Source organism: Periophthalmus magnuspinnatus, chromosome 22 (genome assembly GCF_009829125.3).
Source record: "Periophthalmus magnuspinnatus isolate fPerMag1 chromosome 22, fPerMag1.2.pri, whole genome shotgun sequence".
Taxonomy (NCBI): domain Eukaryota; kingdom Metazoa; phylum Chordata; class Actinopteri; order Gobiiformes; family Gobiidae; genus Periophthalmus; species Periophthalmus magnuspinnatus.
In genome coordinates, this window is record NC_047147.1 from 28,345,313 (window position 1) to 28,373,026 (window position 27,714).

At 39.8% G+C, this 27,714-nt stretch overlaps 1 protein-coding gene across 1 annotated transcript in view; it reads right to left on the bottom strand.

Annotated features, from left to right (window-relative positions):
- Window positions 1-27,714, bottom strand: part of rragd (ras-related GTP binding D) — a 91,531-nt gene that overhangs the window by 60,989 nt on the left and 2,828 nt on the right. The window contains exons 3-5 of the mRNA XM_033988206.2: window positions 26,538-26,737; window positions 25,043-25,157; window positions 2,965-3,107 (exon numbers count right to left, since the gene is read on the bottom strand). Coding sequence (XP_033844097.1) covers window positions 2,965-3,107; window positions 25,043-25,157; window positions 26,538-26,737 — 458 coding nt within the window. The remainder of the gene's footprint in view (window positions 1-2,964; window positions 3,108-25,042; window positions 25,158-26,537; window positions 26,738-27,714) is intronic.

Here is a 27,714-nt window from a genome sequence, read left to right on the forward strand (position 1 = left end):
GTGTCAGCTGACCTCATTCTGCTGAACCTAGACCTGACTCGTACTTATTTGCTTAGTTAAATCCAGGCGGCGACTTTGTTTGTTGCCAGGTAGTGTCGAAAGTGAATTGGAACCAGAGCAGGAAGTGTGCCCGTGATCACTTCCTGTTTGTAACACGCGGCTAGCAGGTTAGCAACATCGATTTATATTCACAGACTATGACCGTGACGGCAAAACTCTGATCTGAAATCGATCCTAGACTCCACGTTGTCAAAAATTATCACACTCGGAGAACATAAGGTGAACTAGATGAACTGTTTTTACATTTTTAACGCAGTGATCATCAGTGATAGCACCTGGAAATATCGATTTTCAGCCACAAAATCCCCAAACTTGAGTGTAATCCAGATGAGTTTTTGTGTCTTGTTGTGTCTTCCTCCTGCGCGGCTGCAGACAGGACCTCGTTAGTTTATACCTGCTGTGGACACATTGCTTATCTCTGCTTGAGGGAACTTGTGCATCATTTTTACAGCTCCCCGTTGTATACTGCGAGTCTGTGTTTTTACGATCTATGTTTGTTACTGCTGCTGTACAAAGGCGTCGGTTTAGTTCAGAGAAGCTACTTTCTTGTCTTGTTAATAATGATAAAAAAGATATAGGCGCTCGCTTCTTTTAAATCTGATGTAAATTTCACGGTGTAAACAGTTAGTGAACCAAAATACAGTTTAGGAACGAGGCCGAGGGGGAACCTTAACCACGGCTGGCAGCGCTCGGATCATTTTTAGCCGTTTTCTCTCAGTGGGGTGTTTTTAATTGGGATGCCCTGGGACTTAACGGGGATGTTCCATAGCAGGACGTTAGCAGAGGAGCGAGGAGCTAAATACATCAGCACTTTTCGTCAGTAGATAGAGCTGACTCACTCCAGCTGGGCTCTCCAAAGTCAATGCACCCTACAGAGACGGAGATGGCTTTCTGTGCTTAATGGCAGAGTAAATGGAAATTGGTTTCATCAGTGAAGACATTTGGATTCTCATGAACAAAGTCGCCGCCCAATAATAAATGTTTAATAAACTGGTGAGTGTCAGTTCGCAGCGTGCGCCCTCCGTCCACATGAGTGAGTTATAAATGTGGGGGTCAGGATTCAAAAGGCGTCCTGGAGAGACCGAATAAAGTGAAATCTGTTTCTAATTTGAAGTTTAAATATACAGTGAAAGGCAGAAGAAGATTCCATCATTAACATAACAGAATATAATTACAGCTAATGAAGCAGTCAGAGTCAAACACTTTCACTTCTGCTGTGTCCAGTGAACAAACTTCACTTTAGAAAAGATATTACTGCAATAAAAAAGTGCATAAAAAGAGTGATCGTGGTGGTTGGAGGAGCTGCAGTCCTGATGCCACAATGATAATGAAAAAAAACACACTTTTTTTAGACAGTAGAAAGTCATTTTCAACATTAAACTTCTTTTATATTACTATATTTATATTTATATTACCCGTCACATGGCCTTATATCTGTGTAATCCTCAGGCTCCAGTAGGTCTATAGTGGTCCATAGTCCTGTTCAGTCCTGGTTTAGTCCTGGTTCAGTCCTGGTTCAGTCCTGGTTCAGTCCTGGTTCGGTCCTGGTTCAGTCCTGGTTCGGTCCTGGTTCAGTCCTGGTTTAGTCCTGGTTTGGTCCATGTGTCTTATACTTGTTAAAGATGCACCTCCTGATGATTCTAAAGCTGTAGATTTGAAGCAGACGACTGTTACACATGAACAGACAAACCCAAAGTCCGGTCGGGGGTGCGGAGTTTGTTTGGTTTGACATATTTGTGTGAGAAAAAAATCTCAGTTATGAACTTTAACCATGTGTCATATTTGCATGACGTTTTGTGATGTTTTGTGCATCCACACCACTGTCTTTGAGAGAGACCTGGCCTGTTTACCACAGTCCAGATCTCAGTTTCACATTAATGCAGGTTATTTGTTTTATTTGTTTTATTTGTTTCCTTCTGAGGTGAATAAATTCTAAAATCTCAGTGAATTTATTTTATTGTGATTATCAAAATGTTAAATGTTCACTATTTCATATTTATAATCTGTGTATCATTCATTTAGTTTTGAAAAGGTGAAAACCATTTGCAATAAAAAGCACAAAATAATTAAACAGTTCATTTGCATTTAATATTAATGGTTTCAAGAATGATCAGGCCCCCGCACATTTTCACCTCTCCAAATCTGACCAACACCTCTGCACTGCAGGACAGTCCAGATATACACAGTACATGACCAATACATCCCCAGCACATACACACATACACACACTGGTCTATCTCGAGTTAAGACATAACAGAAATACTCATGAGAGAACAGAATAATCATGAGTGTTTTCAGGTCAAATCGTACACTGGTCAAACTAGAACATCAGTACAACGTCTAGATATTTCACATAATGACCTGATAAACGCACGTCTGTGTTTGGTCATGACACACTACAGGGTCATTTAAGGACAAACAAAAGTGTCCCTCATGTCTCTGTGAGCTCAAACTCCCACTGTCTCCTGCCTTTTCATCCATATTCTGTGGACGACTCGTAAACGTCGACTGATTTAATAAATGTTAAAGCTTAAAAAGGTAAGTAAATGTTTGTGTTTATAATGTAAGCAATAAAATACTTTTGTTGTGGTTGTAATAATACACTTTATAGACTTTGAATCTGTCTTTAAATGAAAGTTTTTCCATCTCAGGTGTGTCTTTGTTTATCAGTTTGGTTCATCTAACGGCACTAATTCTTGTGACATTTACCCAGTCAAATAAAGCTGCGTGAGACCGGACGCGGTGTGTGTACTGTGTGTGTAGTTTGTGTGTGTTTCATTGTGTGTTTGTGTACTGTGTGTGTTACTTTGTGTGTTTCTTTGTGTGTTTTGTGGCATTTGGGGGGCTCATGTCTAATTCCCGCCGCAGGAGCCCACAGACGGAGCGTTTTGGTGCCGTTCTCACCCGTAGATGCAGGAGATGTCGATGACCACGTCGATCATGTCGCAGCAGAGCTCGTAGGTCTGCATGTCCACGGGGCTGCTGTCCGTCGCAATGTAAATCTTACTGACCACGTCGAACAGGAACGCCTTTTCAATGCCCGAGTTCTGCAACGACAAATAAGGACAAAAGGTCAGAGATACAGCCGTGGTCAGTTAGTCCAGTTGATGGTGTTTTAGTCGACTCATTATTTTATTAGGATTTAGATGGGATTTGTTGAATCTGTTTTAACGTCAACTTTTAACTTTTCTGAGTTTTTTTGGAGAGATTCGCACACGTTTGACCGATGTTTCATCACTTATTTTCAGGGGGCGCCGTCAGCTCCCATTGGACAGTTTTCTAACGCAGACGTCAGTGGACTCGTTTCTTTTATCATGTCATTTTAAATCAGGGGAATCAAACTCAAATTCACAGGGGGTGAAAATTTAAAAAACTCTTGGGCCAAACTCAATATTTATTGAAAAATTGACTGCACCTGATGTGAGACGTTTAACCTTTTCACACAGAAACAAACTTTAGTTTTGCTTAAACACAAATTCAAAACTTGATATTACAAACAGGGAGAAATTAAATTTGAAATAAAAGATAAAAGGATAAAAGATAAAGAAAATAAATGATGTGCCTCTCTGGAGTAATGAATTTGGCCGAGTTGACCAGGAGCTCAGTCGCTAATGAGTCTCAACAGAAAATGAGGCACTCGCCGATCTCGACTACACGCCACCGTACGAGCAAAGCATTCTGGGATGTGTAGTATTAATGGTACATACGATATATACCAGCTCTAGTGCACGTTTTATATGATCTCACGGGCCAAATATAATTACACCACGGCCCAGATTTGGCCTGAGTTTTAGATGAATATGAAAGATGTGATTTAAAATGTGTAAATTCTAACAAAATGAGCCACGGATGTCAGAGATTATAACGACAGAGCAGACACGAGCACAACAGGTCTGTGTGAAGGTCTAAAGACGTGAGACCGTGTGACTTTTACTCACTTTTATGATTTTACACTTTCATTTATTGATATGTTTTGCTCTTGTTTGGTTTTACTCGTCTGATTGGCTTAATGAAGACTGGACTTAAATAGAGCTTTGTTTCATAATGTCATTGTATTTTATATTGTGCAGCACTTTGGAAACTCTTCTGTTTATTAAATGTGTCGTATAAATAAAGTGGATTGGATTTGCACAACAGCACAGAGTAAAGACCGAGCGCAAACACAACATTTGGGAGTCCATCATTAGTTTAATCTGACTTCTCCTGGTACTTAGTCGCAGTTGTTTTTGCCGTCGTGTGGAGATTTTTTAAATAAAGATAAACGTCTCTTATGGCCGTCTTTACCCTAAATCAACAGCTGTGATTGTGCACAACTGATTCAATAAACCAGATTTTTGATCCAAGACGACTTCTTTGTCATTTCATATTTCTAAGGTTTTTACAATTAGAAATTCCACAACAGTTTTTCTGTGTCACGAACAAGACCTAGTTATAAAAATAATTATCGCAAAGAATTTAAATTTCAAAAAGAAAACAATTATTAAAAACTTTGAGTTGTACAAATATAAGTGCATTAAAAACATAAACTGCTTGGAACAATGAAACTATCTCTGTTTAATGCCACACTAAGGAACATTTCAGGCAAAACAATAACATCTCCAGTTTAACATTAGACATTTATTTTGGACAATCATGAATATTTTGTGTATATATTTTTGTCTATATTGTTTGTATATTATATTTTCATGCCAACAGGTCAAAATGTGTCGTCTTTTCTACTCGATTAGCATGCTAGTTGTTGTTACTATGATGGAAAACTCCACTCTGGTCTGTGAAAATGGTGAAAAGTGCTTATAAAGTCATCACTGTGAATAATTAAGATGCTCTGAATGAATAAAGTCTGTTTAAAATGAACTAGGTCTGTTTTTTGTTTTTTTTTCCACATTTTTAAGACGTAAAAATCTGTTTGGCTTTTAAAATGGTCACCTGTTTGTTGGAATTACTTGAATAAACCTGATTTTAACTTTAACAACTTAATAAATGATGCAATATTAGTGAGGAAACTGTAATTACAAACAGCCAGAAAACATTAAGCTTTTATGTTTGAACAATGACATAAAAAAAACACTAATGCTGCCTGCTATTTATTTTTCAGTTTTCTTTTATGCGTTTTGTTCGAAACAAATTAAACAAAACAATTACATGTCACCTCAAATTGCCACAAACACAGGGTCTGTACAGAATAGGTGTGTAATTACATAAATGATGACTGCTGCTTTAAGGTGATTAACTTTGTTCAGACAAACTTGTTTAAAACGGGCTTTGGTTATCTGCATGCTAATTCCTCTATGAAGACGTGAGTAAAAAGGCAAACAAAATATACATAAAACAAGAACAAATGAAGCATATTTTGGAGGTAAAGTACTTTTTAGTGTTATCTGAGCCTCTGCAGCAGCTGCTCAAATCCACAGAGCTGTCAGGGAGCAGTGATGAGTGCGCTCCACAACGACGAGCCAAAACAACAAACACCAACACCTCAGCACAAGACATTCACAATCCTCTTTATAAAGGAGCGAAAGGAGCAATCGGACACGTTTTTCTTTTTAAGATTGTGGAAGAAATATCAAGGGTGTACACTGATTTTTAGTTTTTGTGTGTAGGCAACACTCATGCCTCACAGCAAGAGGGTTTGTTTGGATCCCCGGGTCACCAGGCCTTTCTGTGTGGAGTTTTTCATGTTTCTCTTCGTGTCTGGATGGGTTTCCTCCGGGTACTCCGGTTTCCCCCATCAACCAAAACATGAACGCCCTTCAGACAACTGTTGTTGTGATTTTGGGCGTTACAAAAATAAATGAATTGAATTGATTTGTACAGAGCCCTGCAGACGATGGAAAGGAGAAGAAAATAAATATATTATCTCAAGAGAACGACATAATTATCTCCAGGGAACATAATTTCTATCCCTCAAGATAATATAGTGTGGGGACGTGATATTATCCTGTGTCCATGCATTATTGTTATATTTTGCATTATTGTTATATTTTGCATTATTGTTATATTTTTGCATTATTGTTATATTTTGCATTATTATTATATTTTGCATATGTCATATGTAGACGTAGACAAGTACTGACAAAAAAGATAAATGTGGCAAAATCTGACATTTAAAATCTGTTTTTTTTTTCCAGCCAAAAATGTGTCTTTCCCCAGAACTGATCTATTGCATAATCAGATCTTCAGGTCAAAATAAGTCACTGTCTACATCAAATAATAAAGTGTTTGTTGTCTGATAATCAGGAATTGCACAGCTAGCATGCTAGTTGTTGTTAGCGTTACTGAAATGGCAAAACTCTTGGCCTCTGTTTGGAGAGGGCCACTGCAAACCTTTTAAAGTGAAAATAACATTAAAAATATATATATTCTGGTGCGGACAAAGCCTGTTTTATTACAACTGTGGACACAAAAGTATTGAGCTTTTACCTTAGAATGAAAATTGAGTTTGAAAGTTTAGTGACGTGATTACAATACTAAAATTCTCAAGGTTTTTTTTTTGTTTAGGACTGGTTAGACTGTATGAAATATCATTTACCTCATGTTTGGTCTAAGAAAGGTTTCAAATATAGAGCCCACATCGTCAAATCGTTCTAATGACTGAAAATGTACTGTTATGTATATGTACATTTTGAATATCAGGTTTATTGTTTGTACAAAACTCAAAAAGCTGCAAAAAGAACTGATTAAAAATAAATAAATAAAAATGTAGTAAACTCACACCAGCCCAGGGTACAGAGCGATCATGTCACACATTTAGTTCTAGCACATTTCTGTTTCACAAATAAACTTCTGTTAAATAGTTATTAAATTAAATACAGTTGCTTAAAAGTTTAGCTCTGAGACTTGGTACAGAGTCCAATAAAAATGTAGAGGCGATGTACAAACTTTACAGCCAATAAGAAGTTGTGGCTGCAGCCGGAGTAAATCCTGTTTTCTTGTCATCGCCGTAAGACCAATCACTCCTGGAACCAAATGTACTTTTCCTCATGATATTGACTATTGACAAATGTAGCACCGTGCGCTCGATTTAAATCCAAACATGGCCCCAAAATGTCAATCCAACACGACAGAGAAAATGCATAGAATGTGAATATGCATGATCACCGCCTTACACTGGCATTTTATATTATATTATATGAGCATCTTAAAATAACAAATACGAAATGAAAACACAAAATAAGACAAGATTGAAAGAGACTGAGAATACACACTACAAAGAAAAAACAATTACTCTGACTAACACCACAGTATCTGAAACAAGACAAATAAAGATATAGAATATAGAATCAGAATCAGATAATATACACAGAATATACTGTGTAAATTATCTCAAATTTCTTGCACCATTATGTATGAAATAGTCGACATTTCTTGTACAAAATGCAAACAAAATATTTCTCAGCTCAAGTTTTCAGTGTCGTCTCAACACTAAAATTTCAAACTCTGTTTTGACACTAAGGAATAAAATCAATACTCAAAGCTGATTCCAATAGAAGATGAAAAAAACACTTTTTATTTAGACAGAACGTCATTTTCAGCATTAAATGTTGTACTTTGTGTTTTATTCTCATGTGTCGAGTCTCTGTGTAATCAGTGTCCAACAGGCTCATAGTGGTCCATGGTCCAGTTTGGTCCTGGTTTAGTCCTGGTTTAGTCCCGGTCTAGTCCCGGTCTAGTCCCGGTCTAGTCCCGGTCTAGTCCCGGTCTAGTCCCGGTCTAGTCCCGGTCTAGTCCCGGTCTAGTCCCGGTCTAGTCCCGGTCTAGTCCCGCTTTAGTTCCGGTTTAGTCCATGTTTAGTCCTGGTCTAGTCCCGGTCTAGTCCCGGTCTAGTCCCGGTCTAGTCCCGGTCTAGTCCCGGTCTAGTCCCGGTCTAGTCCTGGTCTAGTCCCGGTCTAGTCCCGGTTTAGTCCCGGTTTGGTCCCTGCTTTAGTCCCAGTTTAGTCCCAGTTTAGTCCCAGTTTAGTCCCAGTTTAGTCCCGGTTCGATCAGGAAAAGTTCATTTCTGTAAATGTGATATTTTCAGTATCGATTCCTGCTCAAATGAGTATCTAGTTTTGATACTAGTTTTAGTATCGATTAGGATGTGATTTTTGATACTTTACATTTATAGGGTTGTCAAAAGTAAATTATTTATAAAATGCTTTTCACAGACATATAACTCAAAGTTCTTCACAGTAAAAACTTACATCAAAAAGAAGAGCTGAACAAAATACAGTCGATAATCAACATGACCAGAACGATTCTCTCAAAGAGCCGAGTCCAAAGAACAGAGATGGAGCGACAGCTTTAAACGAGCGAGGTCATGTTCAAGGTCTGACCTGAAGACCTTGTCAAAATTATACTTTGTCTGGAAGTTAATTTAAGAAAACTGCCTTTTACAGTCCCAACGGAGCCACACAAACACATTCTGGAGTTAAGTAAATACGCTTTTCAAAACTCACAGCTGCCATTATTAATCCATGTGGAATCCTAAAATTGAAGAACATTATAAAAGTCACGCAGAGAGGCAGAGTGTGTGGTTGTACTAATGTCATTCTAATTTATTCCACAGAGAGGCCAGGGACCCAAAATAATACAGAAAATCCCAGAGCTCTCAGGGGCTGTTCCCACGACAAACAAAGCCACAATCTGCAAAATGAGCTCATAATTACTCATTTAAATAAATACACAGTTTAATTATTATCTTGACCTACAACTAACTGAATTAAGTGATAAGGCGTAAAGCTCTTCAGCGTAAAATAAAGATGCAGATTTGCTTCAACAAAGGATGAGATTTTTGGAGGAACAGCTGGTCTGAAATGGATGAACTATGGTTATTTTCTACTGTGAAATTATTTAAAACTGTAACTTTTCTGTGGGAATCTCTGTTTTTGCTTTGCCCTAAATGTTCCACTGTGGCATTAAACTTATCTATCGCCACGAAGACAAAGAGATGACGCAGCACGGCCGAGGTTACAGGTCAGATCTGTGAAGAGGTGAGCCCGTCTACTGTAAGAAAGCACGTGTTCCAAGGTATATTTTGAATCAAGACAGCACAATATAGTACAATAAGCAGGGGGCGGAGCCAAACTGGAAAAGTTACCGTATTTCCCGGACTATACGACGCTCTGGAGTATAAGCTGCACCGGAGAAAAATGCATAATAATAAAGAAAAAATATATATAAGTTGCATTTTTGGAGGAAATTTATTTTACAAAATCCTAGACCAAGAACAGACATTTTATCTTTAAATGCGAGTTATAATGACGCCATAAGCACGTAACGCTAAAGTAACACAGACAACGAACTGTCCGGTGTGTTTACGTAAGATATTAATAGTTAATCAGACTCACTACGCTAACGTAACATATGCAGACACAGAGTTCTTTCCACTGATGTTCACTGTAGTCTTACTTCCTCACAGTTCACACCGTAGAACAAACACATCAAATATAACACAAAGTCTGGCTCATATCACATATACGCACAAAACTGCACATAAACGCACAGAAAATACACACAACACTTTGTCCTGTGAATAAACAAACCACTGAACACAAAACTTTATATTTTACTTTTCACTTGTTTCTTAAATAGTCTCTGTCAGGTCAGACGTCACATTAGTGGAAAAGACTGAACCGGAAACAGGAAGTAGTTTTCACGAACTTAAACTAAACTTATGATAAACTAAACATTTAAAATATTGTACCAAATGAAAAATTATCACCTTTATGGTTTTATAAATGAAGGGGAAATAAATAAGAGGGAAATTCTATATGAAACACAAAGAAAATGAGTCAGGTAAATGTTCTTATAGGTATTACAAACACAAAAACAAGCAACAAGTTTACTCTGGATCTCACTCCAAATAAATAAATCCACTGAATTCTTCATCCTCGGTGTCGATTCTGAACAAATCCACCAACTCCAGAGGAAGATGAAGCGTTCAGTGTTTGTCTTTGTCTTTTAAATGAGTGTAATGTTGATATTTTAAATGTTGAGTGGTTCAGGAGGAGTAGATACTGGTCCAAGTCTAGAGCCCCTCGCACGACTGTCACTGTGACAAGAACCAACATGTGACTTTATAGATTTGAATCATTTCACATAAAAGTCACATCTGAGTATAAGTCGCACCAACGACAAACTGTGAACAAAGTGACACTTATCGTCCAGAAAATACAGTACATAGTGAAGCTTTAACTGAATAATTACAAAACGGGGTTAAGGTCAAGTCAGTTTGACGTCTTGGATATTGATTCCAGTTCACTGCTACTTCGATATTTTTAGCATTCAAAAGAAACGCTATGTCAACTTTTTGGAAATACTATTTAGACACGTATAAATAAACATGGCAGTTTTATAAAAAAAGAAGTGTAGGAGATAGAAATAGATGGATTTATTTATTCATGCAGTCACTGAGGAGGAGAGACGACTGCGGATCCTGCCTCTGGAGAATTCACATTTTATTTTTTACAACACATTTTAGTTTATTTGGAGGATGTTTTCAGGTAAATGTTTGCAAATTCTACCCTCCAGAAGCAAAAGGATCCAATTAAGACGAGCGGCGTGCGGAGGAAGCTCGTGTTTACTCAAAACAAATAAACACGGCTTCAAAATACAGCACTTACCTGTGACAGAGAGGATTCAGATTACTGTAAAAACACATCGCCGGAGCATAAAGGTGCACTGTGGAACTTTTCAGGTGGGGGGTCTGCTGCACGCTGGTTTCCATAGAAGTGTAATTGTTTTGCGTGGAATCGTTCGCAGCGTGGCACACATTCCATCCATCTCACGTGAATTCAATTACAGGTGTTTTTATGGTAGAATGTGTCTGATGGGTTTAATGTCACACTGTGGAATATTATAAAAACCGTGGAACATGCTGCGACCCAGGAGAGCAGACGGCAAATTCAACAAGCAAAACGACATATTACGCCTTTAAGACAAAGCGCCAATAGTCAAGATGTTCCCAAGGACGTAAATAACTGGCGTGGCTTCTCTTTATATAAACGTCGTGTGGGAGGAGCTCGTTTACGCCGTCGTTCAGTCCAGAGGTCGAGAGGTCGTGTGTCATTACGTCTCATCAACTCAAAGTGTGAAGTTTCTCATAATTGACTTGTTCACACATGAAAGTAAAGAAACTAAAGGAGGAGTAAAGAAACTAAACATAGACCAGTGTTTTTCATCATCTAGAGCGAACAAACTGTTAAATGGTAAAACTGTGTGTTCTACTGTAAATCTGTGAAACCTCAGTGTGCAGGAGGTTATAGTGGACCAGTTTAGTCCTGGTTTAGACCTGGTTTGGTCCTGGTTCAGTCCTGGTTCAGTCCTGGTTCAGTCCCGGTTTAGTCCCGGTTTAGTCCCGGTTCAGTCCCGGTTCAGTCCCGGTTCAGTCCCGGTTTAATCCTGGTTTAGTCCTAGTTCAGTCCTAGTTCAGTCCTGGTTGAGTCCTGGTTGAGTCCTGGTTGAGTCCTGGTTGAGTCCTGGTTGAGTCCTGGTTTAGTCCTGGTTTAGTCCTGGTTCAGTCCTGGTTCAGTCCTGGTTGAGTCCTGGTTGAGTCCTGGTTCAGTCCTGGTTTAGTCCTGGTTTAGTCCTGGTTCAGTCCTGGTTCAGTCCTGGTTCAGTCCTGGTTCAGTCCTGGTTTAGTCCTGGTTTAGTCCTGGTTCAGTCCTGGTTCAGTCCTGGTTCAGTCCTGGTTTAGTCCTGGTCTCTGTGTCTTGTCCAGGTTCAGCTCAGCTTCATCATAAATAGATTGAGTAAAGGTTCATTTCTGTGAATGTGACTTTTTCAGTATCGATTCTTTCTTAAATGAGTATCTAGTCTTGATATTTTTTTAGTATTGATCAGTGTTTGTGTTTTTAGGAACAGAGAGTCCAGAGAAACTGATCTATGAAATTTTGTGGGCCAATATTTGATTATTTTCCAAAAAGGACATGATTTGAAATGAGGAAGACTAACACACAGAGGAAGACTAACACACACAGAGGAAGACTAACACACACAGAGGAAGACTAACACACACAGAGGAAGACTAACACACAGAGGAAGACTAACACACACAGAGGAAGACTAACACACAGAGGAAGACTAACACACAGAGGAAGACTAACGCACACAGAGGAAGACTAACGCACACAGAGGAAGACTAACACACAGAGGAAGACTAACACACAGAGGAAGACTAACGCACACAGAGGAAGACTAACGCACACAGAGGAAGACTAACGCACACAGAGGAAGACTAACACACACAGAGGAAGACTAACACACAGAGGAAGACTAACACACAGAGGAAGACTAACACACACAGAGGAAGACTAACGCACACAGAGGAAGACTAACACACAGAGGAAGACTAACGCACACAGAGGAAGACTAACGCACACAGAGGAAGACTAACACACACAGAGGAAGACTAACACACAGAGGAAGACTAACGCACGCAGAGGAAGACTAACACACGCAGAGGAAGACTAACACACAGAGGAAGACTAACACACAGAGGAAGACTAACGCACACAGAGGAAGACTAACGCACACAGAGGAAGACTAACACACAGAGGAAGACTAACACACAGAGGAAGACTAACACACAGAGGAAGACTAACACACAGAGGAAGACTAACACACACAGAGGAAGACTAACACACACAGAGGAAGACTAACACACACAGAGGAAGACTAACACACAGAGGAAGACTAACACACAGAGGAAGACTAACACACACAGAGGAAGACTAACACACACAGAGGAAGACTAACACACAGAGGAAGACTAACACACAGAGGAAGACTAACGCACACAGAGGAAGACTAACGCACACAGAGGAAGACTAACACACAGAGGAAGACTAACACACAGAGGAAGACTAACACACACAGAGGAAGACTAACACACACAGAGGAAGACTAACACACAGAGGAAGACTAACACACAGAGGAAGACTAACACACAGAGGAAGACTAACACACAGAGGAAGACTAACACACAGAGGAAGACTAACACACAGAGGAAGACTAACACACACAGAGGAAGACTAACACACAGAGGAAGACTAACACACACAGAGGAAGACTAACACACAGAGGAAGACTAACACACACAGAGGAAGACTAACACACACAGAGGAAGACTAACACACACAGAGGAAGACTAACACACAGAGGAAGACTAACACACACAGAGGAAGACTAACACACAGAGGAAGACTAACACACAGAGGAAGACTAACACACACAGAGGAAGACTAACGCACACAGAGGAAGACTAACACACAGAGGAAGACTAACACACAGAGGAAGACTAACACACAGAGGAAGACTAACACACAGAGGAAGACTAACACACACAGAGGAAGACTAACACACACAGAGGAAGACTAACACACAGAGGAAGACTAACACACAGAGGAAGACTAACACACACAGAGGAAGACTAACGCACACAGAGGAAGACTAACACACAGAGGAAGACTAACACACAGAGGAAGACTAACACACACAGAGGAAGACTAACACACACAGAGGAAGACTAACACACAGAGGAAGACTAACACACAGAGGAAGACTAACACACACAGAGGAAGACTAACACACACAGAGGAAGACTAACACACAGAGGAAGACTAACACACACAGAGGAAGACTAACACACAGAGGAAGACTAACACACAGAGGAAGACTAACACACAGAGGAAGACTAACACACAGAGGAAGACTAACACACACAGAGGAAGACTAACACACACAGAGGAAGACTAACACACAGAGGAAGACTAACACACAGAGGAAGACTAACACACAGAGGAAGACTAACACACACAGAGGAAGACTAACACACACAGAGGAAGACTAACACACAGAGGAAGACTAACACACAGAGGAAGACTAACCACACAGAGGAAGACTAACACACAGAGGAAGACTAACACACAGAGGAAGACTAACACACAGAGGAAGACTAACACACACAGAGGAAGACTAACACACACAGAGGAAGACTAACACACAGAGGAAGACTAACACACACAGAGGAAGACTAACACACACAGAGGAAGACTAACACACAGAGGAAGACTAACACACAGAGGAAGACTAACGCACACAGAGGAAGACTAACACACACAGAGGAAGACTAACGCACACAGAGGAAGACTAACACACACAGAGGAAGACTAACACACAGAGGAAGACTAACACACAGAGGAAGACTAACACACACAGAGGAAGACTAACGCACACAGAGGAAGACTAACACACAGAGGAAGACTAACGCACACAGAGGAAGACTAACGCACACAGAGGAAGACTAACACACACAGAGGAAGACTAACACACAGAGGAAGACTAACGCACACAGAGGAAGACTAACACACGCAGAGGAAGACTAACACACAGAGGAAGACTAACACACAGAGGAAGACTAACACACACAGAGGAAGACTAACACACAGAGGAAGACTAACACACAGAGGAAGACTAACACACAGAGGAAGACTAACACACAGAGGAAGACTAACACACACAGAGGAAGACTAACACACACAGAGGAAGACTAACACACACAGAGGAAGACTAACACACAGAGGAAGACTAACACACAGAGGAAGACTAACACACACAGAGGAAGACTAACACACACAGAGGAAGACTAACACACAGAGGAAGACTAACACACAGAGGAAGACTAACGCACACAGAGGAAGACTAACGCACACAGAGGAAGACTAACACACAGAGGAAGACTAACACACAGAGGAAGACTAACACACACAGAGGAAGACTAACACACACAGAGGAAGACTAACACACAGAGGAAGACTAACACACAGAGGAAGACTAACACACACAGAGGAAGACTAACACACAGAGGAAGACTAACACACAGAGGAAGACTAACGCACACAGAGGAAGACTAACACACACAGAGGAAGACTAACGCACACAGAGGAAGACTAACACACACAGAGGAAGACTAACACACAGAGGAAGACTAACACACAGAGGAAGACTAACACACACAGAGGAAGACTAACGCACACAGAGGAAGACTAACACACAGAGGAAGACTAACGCACACAGAGGAAGACTAACGCACACAGAGGAAGACTAACACACACAGAGGAAGACTAACACACAGAGGAAGACTAACGCACACAGAGGAAGACTAACACACGCAGAGGAAGACTAACACACAGAGGAAGACTAACACACAGAGGAAGACTAACACACACAGAGGAAGACTAACACACAGAGGAAGACTAACACACAGAGGAAGACTAACACACAGAGGAAGACTAACACACAGAGGAAGACTAACACACACAGAGGAAGACTAACACACACAGAGGAAGACTAACACACACAGAGGAAGACTAACACACAGAGGAAGACTAACACACAGAGGAAGACTAACACACACAGAGGAAGACTAACACACACAGAGGAAGACTAACACACAGAGGAAGACTAACACACAGAGGAAGACTAACGCACACAGAGGAAGACTAACGCACACAGAGGAAGACTAACACACAGAGGAAGACTAACACACAGAGGAAGACTAACACACACAGAGGAAGACTAACACACACAGAGGAAGACTAACACACAGAGGAAGACTAACACACAGAGGAAGACTAACACACAGAGGAAGACTAACACACAGAGGAAGACTAACACACAGAGGAAGACTAACACACAGAGGAAGACTAACACACAGAGGAAGACTAACACACAGAGGAAGACTAACACACACAGAGGAAGACTAACACACACAGAGGAAGACTAACACACAGAGGAAGACTAACACACAGAGGAAGACTAACACACACAGAGGAAGACTAACACACACAGAGGAAGACTAACACACACAGAGGAAGACTAACACACAGAGGAAGACTAACACACAGAGGAAGACTAACACACAGAGGAAGACTAACACACAGAGGAAGACTAACACACACAGAGGAAGACTAACACACACAGAGGAAGACTAACACACAGAGGAAGACTAACACACAGAGGAAGACTAACGCACACAGAGGAAGACTAACGCACACAGAGGAAGACTAACACACAGAGGAAGACTAACACACAGAGGAAGACTAACACACACAGAGGAAGACTAACACACAGAGGAAGACTAACACACAGAGGAAGACTAACACACACAGAGGAAGACTAACACACACAGAGGAAGACTAACACACAGAGGAAGACTAACACACACAGAGGAAGACTAACACACAGAGGAAGACTAACACACAGAGGAAGACTAACACACAGAGGAAGACTGTTCCTGATTTTTCTAATAGGACAAATTACATGATCTTTCTAAAACATTAACACACTGTAAATAAAACAAAACTTCATTAAAGTTCATTAAAGTTCATTAAGTGGTTCTTTAATTGTGAATAATTATAATAATAATAATAATAAAATTCTGTTTAAATGTTGGTGTTTTTCAGATTCTAGGAGGTGATGTCGTACTTTTTTCTTGAAATATTTAAAAAGCAAATTCACAAACATTGAACCTGATCATTTCTATTATTCAAACTGTATTAAAACAAGAAAATCCACATTTTAACAATATTAATTTGACTTTCCTCCATCTGTATTAAATATTATTGTTCTTTAGACTGATGATGTCTGAAACACAGATATTCTAACACTTTTCTCTCAGTTAAACTCCGTTTGTTCGTACCTGACAAAGTAAACTCTTTAATTAATAAACAAAGGGGAATTATGAATAAAACTGAACAAATTGTAATAAAATCAAAATCGAATCATTTCAAAACCACAACTTTTAAAATCAATGTTCTGTCAGTTATGTCCACAAAAAATTAAAAATAAATAAAAAAGTAAAAAAAAAAAAGACAAAAAAAAATGTATTTGTAAGTTGTTTTTTGGGGGTTTTTTTTGTATTTCATCCAACCATAACATAAATTATTACTTCAATAAATCTCAACGAACAGCATGTAGTAATTTAACGTATCTTGAGTACAATTGTGACTTTTTTTTAAATCTGGAGAGTCATTCTGAAGCGATGGGACAAACAAAAACCCAACTATAAACCAAAAACATGGCAATTATAAAACACAAATACACAAACTACAGCAGCTACACATCAACCTCCACAACGACTCTGTACAAAGTGTAAACTGCGTCTCATCACCAGAATTCATCTTTTTTGCGCAGAACGTTCATCGTGTCGACCTTGTGTAAGTGAAAGGTCGGATTAAGAACATGTCAGTGAGAATCAGCGTAAACGTGACCTCACATCCCCAACAGCAACTCCACCGGCACGAAACAAGAACAGAACGTCTTTTAAAGTTTTCTCAGGGGACATGACGTTATGATACAAACATGTGCAGTGAGTATAATGACCTCTGTGCGGCGTGAACCGTGCGGGCGCCTCCCTCCGACGCCACATGTGCTCGACTTTCATCCATCAATCCAAACAACTCGAGGGATCACAAAAGACACGAGACATGGCTCCGACTTTGAACAGTTCAGACGTGCCATGTTTTACGTTTGTGTTTGATGTGAAAAAGGAGAAGTTTATGACACGACACGGGCTCGAGTCTCCGCAGATATGACATGTAACGTGGCCTGGTGGTGTCACGCGATGGTCTCTATAAACGAGTTGAAAGAACCATACTGTGGAACATCGGAACGTGGAGATAAAAACACGTTAGAGCGGTGATAGCGACGATTAGGAGCCGAGTTCCATAGCAACCGAGTGTTATAGCAACCAAAGAGCCAATCAGGAGAGAGGCTGTTTGAAGGTAACGCCCCTTCCCGCCCACACCGCTGGTTTAGAACAGAGTGGGCGCTTAGCAACACTGTCAATCAAACCTGCTGCTAACGCTAACAGGAGCGACCTCGGGGAAAGAAGGACCTGATTTGTCTGTTATTAATGTTCAGATCTTGATTTACAGACACAATAGTGAAATAAAAACCCCAGGATCATGTAGAGGGTTAATACGAACATTTAAGACCAGAATGAGTCTGAAGCAGCAGAGACAGAGAGAGGGGACACAGTTTTTCAAAATAAAGTGAATTGGAGCCAGAGTTGATGGAGCAGGAAGTGCCCCCATGATCACTTCCTGTTTAGAACACGGCTGCTAGCGGCTTAGTCCATTTATATAAACAGTCTGTGGTTTTACGCCATAGAGTCTTTCCCAGAACTGAAGACGTGATTTGGACAAGCAGCTAAACGATTTGTCCATTTGACAGATTTAAGTTTCGTCTTTTGCGATGTGTTTATGCCGTACTGCGGAACATTACAGCTAAAACAACATTCCCACGTAGACAAGCAGGTAGAGACTCCCCTTGAGGCCAAAGACAATGTAAGGACACATCTTTTTTTCTATTTTCAGTACAATAAAAACATCAGAAATTCTTAAAATAAATAAATAAATAAATAAATCACAAAAAAACATGCCTTCAGTTTAGTATATTTTGGGCCAATGTTACACAGTGGGGCTTTAACGACATCATAAACTACAGTGAAATACTACACCGTCTGACGTTGATAATTACTGATAATTAACTTACTTTTCTCTCATTTTCACCGTCTAACTCATTCCGCCTCTAGTTTGTGACTCAGCTTCATGAAATCAAACTTTCTAAATTATAAAATTAAAAAAATGCAACAAAACTGCAAAAGTAAAAGAAAAAGCACTTTACGTCGAGGTCGTCTATTCCAAATGTAATGGGAGCAAAAAAATATACAAATTAATGGTCAACTTGTTTGTGAAGCTTATTGCACAGAAAGGTAAAATAAATCTGTATCTGTAAACACAGACGGTGCAGCGTCTGCAGTGATGCGGTCGCTGTATCGGTCCGTTGTGGTAAAGAAGGAGCTGAGCCGGAAGGCGAAGCTCTGGATTTACCTCAATCTACGTTCACCTCACCTATGGTCATGAGCTCTGGGTAATGACCGAAAGGACAAGGTCGCGGATACAAGCCGCTGCTCCTACACGTCGAGAGGAGCAGTTGAGGCTCGAGCATCTGCTCAGGATGCCTCCTGGACGCCTCCCTAGGGAGGTGTTCTGGGCATGTCCCACCGGGAGGAGGCCCCGGGGAAGACCCAGGACACGCTGGAGGGACTATGTCTCTCTGGCCTGGGAACGCCTTGGGGTCCCACCGGAGGAGCTGGAGGACGTGTCTGGGGTGAGGGAAGTCTGGGAGTCCCTGCTTAGACTGATGCCCCCGTGACCCGGCCCCGGAGAAGAGGAAGAAAATGGATGGATGGATATCTGTAAAATAAGTTCAAAAACAACAACAACACAGCTCCACAAAGACGAGGCTGTGCTCCTCCGTGCTGCAGAGGGCACGCAGAGCTCGGGTCAAGCAAACTTTGATGAGAAGGTTTGAAGTCGCTAACAAAAGCACAACTCCTCATTCAAAGGCATTGTTCAAAAGTGTGAGGATACTTTTCGCTTTCAAGTTTTGGAGTGGCTCTTTCTTTGTTGTGAGAAGATGAGGCCCATCTGATACAACAGAAACAGAATAGAGGATTAAAACATCGCAGTGCGTCGTAGAGCGTCGTGCGTTATTTATAAATGTTGTGTTTAGATCTGTAGATGATTAAGATGAAGGTTAAGGTTAAGAGAAATAGTGAAAAACCACAACGACGTCATTAGTTTATGTCCAGCTAAGGTTGCAATAAGGTTGAGGTCGAGTACAGACTTCCAAACATAAATTACAAAACATCAAGGTCCGATCCAGAGCGAAAGACGAGGTTTAAATCCATCAAATTGTCGTAGAAGTGAAGACGTTTGGCTGCCAAACGTCTTCACTTCTACAACGACGCACTTAAACTTCGTCTTTTGCGATCTAAACGGATTGCAGAAACGACTAAAACTGGGTTAAGAACTGTCCAACGGGTTATTAAAAACTGGAAGGACAGTGAGGACCCAGCGTCTTCGAGGAAAAAAAAAAAAAATCCTGAATGACGGAAACGTTTGGTGAAATCAAATCGATGAAAAACAACAGAGGAAAGAAGTTAGGGCTGTGTTTAAAAGTGAAAGTAAGAGCGTTTCCACACGTTAAATGCGACGGAAACGCAACGGACTGAACAGCTGTGGAGTCTAAAGAAAACGACTAATCAGTGAGTTTAACTGGGAAAAGAAAAAAGAAAAAAGGCTTCAATTTGCTGAGGAGCGTAAAGATTGGACTGTGGAGCAAAGGAAGAAGGTGTGACGGACGGATCAGGGTAAGAACATGTTATGATGTTTGTATATATCGACCTCTAAGTCACATGTGTCAAACTCAAGGCCCCGGGGCAAAATGCAGCCCGCCACGTCATTTTATCTGGCCCGCAAAAAGGTAAATCAAAAGGCATGAGTATCATTTTAAAGTCTATACTTGTTTAATGTGTGCACTGATATAATAATAAGATTTTCCCTGCAAGCGAGAGAAATGAAGTGAGAAATATTTGCAAATAATCATCATAAAATGTTCACGAAGAGGAAAATTGTCGGCGTGGAAGGAAGTTGGAAGGAAGAAAGGCGAAGGTGAACACGAGTTTGTGCTTTGAGGAGAAAAACCTGTCTGTTTTTTGTGTTCTGAGGCGCGGTCGGTACAGTCTACGTCGACATTCGGTGACATTTAGTGATTTTTACGCTGCCGCTCAGTCACATCGGGCCCTTCATAGCGGCCATTTTGCAGATGTGGCCCTCAATGAAAATGAGTTTGACGCCCCTGCCCCTCCAGTATTCTATTTTATTTTTAAACATATCTTTTTTAACTTTATGCATGCCCTTATTTGTGCTTATTCAGTGTTTTTATGTTGCACTTTATCACCAAAGAGAGTTCCTAGTTTGTGAGATGTGTTCACTGACGATGGCAATAAAAAGTCTCCTGATTCTGATTCTGATAAGAGACTTTGCCGACTGTACAAACCTGTGGGGGCAGTGCTATGATCTGGGTCAGCTGACACCTGAATAAACTGAATGACCAGGTTATTCCATCGATTGATCATTTTCACACACGTCCACCACAGAGTCCAGACCTTAACCCCAGTGAGAATCTTTGTGCTGGAGAAGCTTTGAGCAGCGTCAGACTCGACCGTCATCAATGAAACAGGTGAAACATTAAAGCAACAACTGGATGGAAATGAATCTGTGACGTTGCAGAAGTGAAATCAAAACGTCACAGCGAATGCATCATCAAAGCTAAAGGAACAACCAAATATTACAGCGTGGGACCTTTTTTTTTGTGTGTCACTATAGCAACTTTGTAAAATATGCTATTGTGAGAAAACCGTTAAGATATTACCCCAACCAGACAAAGATAAATCAAATTTGCACCGAAATGAGTTTATCTTTTGAATTAACACTATTCTGCTTCAAAAGCTCAAACAAAAAAGCTTTTGTTCAGCCCCTGTGGTATAATAGTCGATCAGGGACATGATCTCGCGTCTCTTACTGTTGGAAATATCTTTTATAGACAAACTAGGAAGTATAAAAATTGTTTTTTTTTAAAGGCTGAGTCATTGCATCAGCCATGTATAAAAATCAGATTACACTGCACAGAGTGAGCCTGAGCCACGCGGCGGGAGAACAGACGAGCTGTGTACGAATCAGAAAGACGATGAGAGACGTGGGAGATGTACAGACTAATGCAGAGTAATATTACAACGGAAAACACTGAGAAGAAGAAATGAGTCAGGAATATGGAGTTTATGTTACACAAAAGGACATAAAGAGCTCATCTTTAAAGGAAATAAAGAGCACTCCTCCACCAGACCCTCCTCCCACCACAGCATTGTGTCGTTGAGCAAGACACACTGAGAGGAGGCCCGAGGGAGAAGAGGCCCGGGGGAGAGGAGGCCCGGGGGAGAAGAGGCCCGGGGGAGAAGAACGACTGAACTCTAAAACTTTTTTGTCCAGTTTGCAGATTTTACTTTTGGCTTTTTCTGTGGATTAAACCTGAACGACTGAGGGATTAACCAGACATCGAGCAAGACACTTCACACAACCTGAGCGACTACGGTGTGTGTGTGAGTGCGTGTGTGCGTGTGTGAGTGTGAGCGTGTGTGTGTGTGTGTGTGTGTGTGTGTGTGTGTGTGTGTGTTAACGGCTGTAGAGGCCAGTGGCACAGATCTACCCTAGAACAACTGTGAATGGATTTAATTTAATTTAACTCATTTATTTGGCTTGGACATGTTTGTTTATGCACAGACCTGATTGAACATGAACACGCCGGATCATAGTCAAAGGATCATTTCCATCTCTTGTCCCATGGGCTGGGGTCACAGAGGGGTCATCACACTGAGAATACTGCGTACAACTGTGAAGTGTCTAAAAAGTACTATATAAAACTTGTTATGTTTATTATTATACAGACTACAGGATCTAGAATTGTTTACATTTTATCATTTAGCTAGAAGAGTAAAACATTCAGACACATTTTTGAGTTATTTTGGTTAAAGGGCCTGTCCTGGATTTTCTTTCAGTGCATTTGAGCGAACTCTGTCTCGCCCCTGGACAGAGACACTGAAGCGTTTTATTATCACATACTCCGGATGTGCGTGGTTAGCCTGCTAGTTGTTGTTAAAACGACTGTGAAAGTTGTGCTAAGGGCTTATAATCTCATCTCTGTGACAGTAAAAGAAAATTAAAATCTGTACTGGACAAAACGTTGTAGGAGTGAAGACGTTTAGCTGCTCGTCCAAGCCGCGGCTTGGACGAGCAGCTAAACGTCTTCACTCCTACAAGTCTCTTCTTCAGTTGTGGTCAGATTCCTGCTGGACACCGCCTTATATCTGTCTGTAGGAGGCGCTAACGACACTGAAACTGGAATAGAATTTAAATAAAACGGGCTCTTGGAGTGATCACACATCATCAGACAAACCTCACATACAGTAAATATCAAAAACTGTTGGTTTACTTTATAAAACCAAATGTGTATTGAATAAAAAAAGTTGCATATATTCATCTTGTTGTTCGGAAATTTGGGGAAATGCTGTAAAACAAACGTAGATCCTATAGTTAAACAACAGAAAAGGGCAATAAGAATAAAAGCAGGACTCTGTGATCCGACTAATTAACTATTTATAAAATCAAATATATAAAATTTACAGACATAGTTAAGTTAAAAATGTTGACAATTCTGTTTTGTGTCGTGAACGAGGATATTCCCGTCAGCATCAGTGCGTTAAATTAAAAAATAGCCGCTATAATTTAAGAGGTTTGCTTTGGTTTGAATCTAATAAATATGAACTAATGTTTGGCAAAGACGTGTCTGTTTGAGGAATAAGACTTTGGACTGAGCTAAAGGATGAATTTAAGTGATTTAAAACTCTGTCAAAATGCAAAAAAACTTTAAAACATGAATTCAGTCACACATATACATCGGTGTAGGTTTATATGAGCCAAGACTGTGTTTAAGACGCTGATTTAAGTAAATAAATTGTGTTTTGTGACTGTTTTGTGGAGTTATGTGATGATCAGGTCTCACATAAACACGCCGCTTCAGCCCAGTCCTTTTGTGGTTGTAATTAATAAAGAAAATATTTAGTTTTGTCTTTTTTGTTTACAGTCATCTCCGTGAATAATCAGGATGGTCATGAGGAATAACTCTGAAACACTGCAACCCGTTTAAAATGAAGTTCTGTTAAGTTTTAAGACAGGAAAAGGTACAGAGCCTTTAACAGAGCAGATCTAAAACAATCCTCATCCACCTCCGCAGCAGATAAGTGGCGTGATATATTTAATTCCGCCCGTAGAGCAGGCGGCGACCTTGACCATCAAACTGAACGCTCCCTGAAGCTGCCCCCCCTGATGCAGGTGGGACGGCACAGACAGGCGAGCGGCGTGGATTAATACCAATATGCTCCACCTCAGGGAGTCTTTGTTTTAATCAAAAAGTGTTTATGACTGTTTATCGGCGGTGGATTTCCCAGAAGGAGAGGCTGCACCGTCGTCCGCTGTCTTCAGGCCTGCGATTCAATTAGTGAGTGAATCTGCAATCTGTCAGTGTGATGGAAATGATAAGTGTTTTTAATTAGTAACGCGCTTGGGTAAAAGTGCGTGATGAATACAGGGCTGTCGAGAAAACTGATCGTCACTAATCGAGGCTAATCAATGCTCATTTGAACAAGCGTTTCAGCAGGTTTTTAGTGAAATCTGACCTGTTAAAAGCCTTTAGACTGGACTATAAACACTAAATATCTGCGTCTGATCACTTGTTAATCTATGTTGTGTCTGTCCTTATTCAAATAAACAATAAATAAACATCAACACTAACAAAATCATACATAAAAGTCTATTTATAGGACAAAGTTGGACATTTCCTGAATAGTAATGGTCTTTATTTACACAAGTACAAGTGTAAGTCGTAGTAATATTAAGAAAACTACTATTATTTCCTGTTAAAACGGTCGTACACTTGATACACGTTAATGTTGAAATGGTCGTTTGAGGGTTGAGAGTTTGATTTGATTTCCAAAATAAAAATAATCAAAACTATTGAGAACTTAATATATAAAGTTTTGAACATGTTTGCGTTTTATCAAAAGTTCCAATAATCTAAATATGTTGCAAAGGTGTTCAGAAAACTTGCATCTATAAAACTTGGTCCTTAGATTGAATTTGGTCTTTCACGGAGGCTTTGATTTTGTCGGTTCAATACGGCACAAGTTTTGCCGTAGTTGCATTCAAATTAGATCAATATGTCCCATCGTAATGAAGATTTACTGGCCATGTTTGCCATCTCTATAGGAGCAGAATAATCCATGTGAAAATGATCTGTTTGTGCAGCAGATCAGAACTTTTATGTGTGAATCTCTTGTGCAACAGCTCGCCCTAGTGGTTAAACTCAGAACTGCATGTGAGGATGAAAACAGAACAGGAATCATATAAAAAAGGGAAATTATGTTTGGTAATTATACAGGTGAACAATCTTATAAAATAAAACTCCACTCCAAAAAAGGCTTTACCCAAATAATATGAAGATAAATCTCATAATATCTTGAGCATATACATAAAAAACTCACCGAAATGAAGATGTTGAGCAGGTTTTCCAGCGTGGGCAGCTGAGGGATGAGTTTCTGCACCACTTTACTGAAGGCTTCAAATATGGAGTGGTCGTATATACTGGTCAAATAGAAACTGGAAGAACAAAACATACAGTATTTACAGTTATTTCAAAATGTTCATCTTTATTTGAACCATTTGTGACATTTATAATACGTAAATGTCGCCTTTGCATTAAACAAATCTATCTTCCTTTTATTGAATTTAAGTTTTACTGATTGAAAAACACACTGCGTTCTGTCTGTGAGCGGGTTCGCCTCTCCGCAGACCTGTAACTCGACCCGGTGGTGTTGCCGGCTTGTCTCCATGGAGATAGATGCAGTGCGATATACAAGACGAAGCGATATCATCTCCATGGAGACAAGCAGAAGGCAAACACTAAAAAGTTACGTAACACATCTTTAAATACACTTTGACAGCTGTGCATTTCGTTTTTCATTTTTTATAACAGTTTATGAATTGGAAAAAAAAGTTGTAGTACGAGGGTCATTCAATAAATAAGGTGAATTTTTCGGTATAAGGACTTTTATACACATAGAAACTTACTTTTTTTTTTTGTTTTACTTGTTTTCACATGGATTTAATTTCTTTTGCAGATTAAAAAAAAACGTTGAGAGTTTTGGCGATTAACAAAGATGGTCGACCAAGAAGCTCCAGGATTGAACAGCGGTCAGTTATCACGTTTTTGGTTGCTGAAGGTGCAAACCCGTTGAAATTCACAGGAGAATGTCACTGTGTCTGGTGCCACATGTTTCAGCCAAAAAAATGTCTACAAGTGGCTAAATAGTTTAAAGACGGAGCAGTGTTGAGGATGAAGGGAGGGAGGCTACAGAAGGGAGGTCTCCTGATGTGAACGAACCAGACAGAGTGACATGAATTTCAACGGGTTTGCACCTTAAACCAAAAACTGATGATAACTGACCGCTGTTCAATCCTGGAGCTTCTTGGTCGACCATCTTTGTTAATCGCCAAAACTCTCAAAGTTTTTTTAATCTGCAAAAGAAATTAAATCTATGTGAAAAACAAGTAAAACAAAAAAAAAGTAAGCTTCTATGTGTATAAAAGTCCTTATACCGAAAAATTCATCTTATTTATTGAATGACCCTCGTATATGCCATAGTTTTCCATGTGACAGAGAAAACATGGAATAAGTGTTACATAAATGAGTGAATTAAGCAAAATATTCTTAAAAGCAACTATGTTTTCATCAAGTTTTTAACATTTAACTTTTAATTTAGTTTTATACATCGACTGTATATATAATTGGACATAGCTAAACTGCTAGTTGCCGCGTTCCAAACAGGAAGTGAGTGTGGGAATTCCAAATACGTAGCTCCAAATTCACCGCCATAACTGCTCATTGGTGATGTCTCACTCAGTCCACTTCTCTACACAGTCTATGGTTTTATAACTTAAACATTTGGTTGTAAGCGTGTTAACTAATGAATCTTTAACCTCAGATGTATTTTTTCGAGCCCTGCGTCCGCCAGGTCGTCGTTGGCTCGTTTGTGGATGTCTCTTTGCTTCTCGATCTTGTGGTCGTCCGAGAGTCCGTCCACTTTGTGAATGAAAACCTCAAAGCTGATGTCCGGGTTCACTTTGTACGCTCTGGTCACAGTCAAGTGCAGCCGGCTCAGAGCCTCCACGTAATCGTCCTTCAAATACAAAACACATCTGAGAAAATGATACGGAATATACTGTGTACAATTTAAAACAGCACTGTGTAACTTTTTTGATAGGAGGCGTTCCTCCATCTTCCCCGGCCTTTTTTTTGGTCTGTTTTATTATGTATCTGTCCTGGGGGAACACATTTTGCTCAAATACACAGGAAAAAAAATTGGGTACAGGGCTCCACAGATCTTAACTTACCTCCAGGGTTGGTGGATTTGTTCAGAATCGACACCGAGGATGAAGAATTCAATGGATTTATTGATTTGGAGTGAGATCCAGAGTAAACTTGTTGTTGTTTTTTCTTATTTATTTATCTGATTAACTGTTAATATCTTACGTTAACAAACCAGACACGTGTTCAGGTCTGTCCTGTTTACATTTGTGTTATGTAATGGTTGATTATACATGTTACAGTTCACTGTTTGACCACTAGATGGCGCTGATGTGTTTGTAATACCTTCAAGAAAATTCACTTGACTCGTTTGTTTGTTTTTTTTATATACATTTCATCTTTAATTTCCTCTTCATTTTTAAGACCATAAAGGTGATAATTTTTCATTTAGAAAAATATTGTAAATGTTTAATTTATCACAAGTTCAGTTTAAGGTCGTGAAAACTACTTCCTGTTTCCGGTTCAGTCTTTTACTCTAATGTGACGTCTGACCTGACAGAGACTATTTAAGAAACAACTGAAAAGTAAAATGCTGTACTGATATTCAGCCTGTTGTTCTCTATTTTATTATTATTATTATAACTTGCCTTTAATGATACAATGTCTGTTCTTGGTCTCGGATTTTATAAAATTAGTTTCCACAAAAAATGCAACTTATACTCCAGTGCGACTTATATGTTTTTTTCTTCATTATTATGTATTTTTTGGCTGGTGCGACTTATAGTCCAGAAAATACGATATATGCATTATAAGAAAAATGTTGTAGAAAAAACTATAGATATTTTGGCA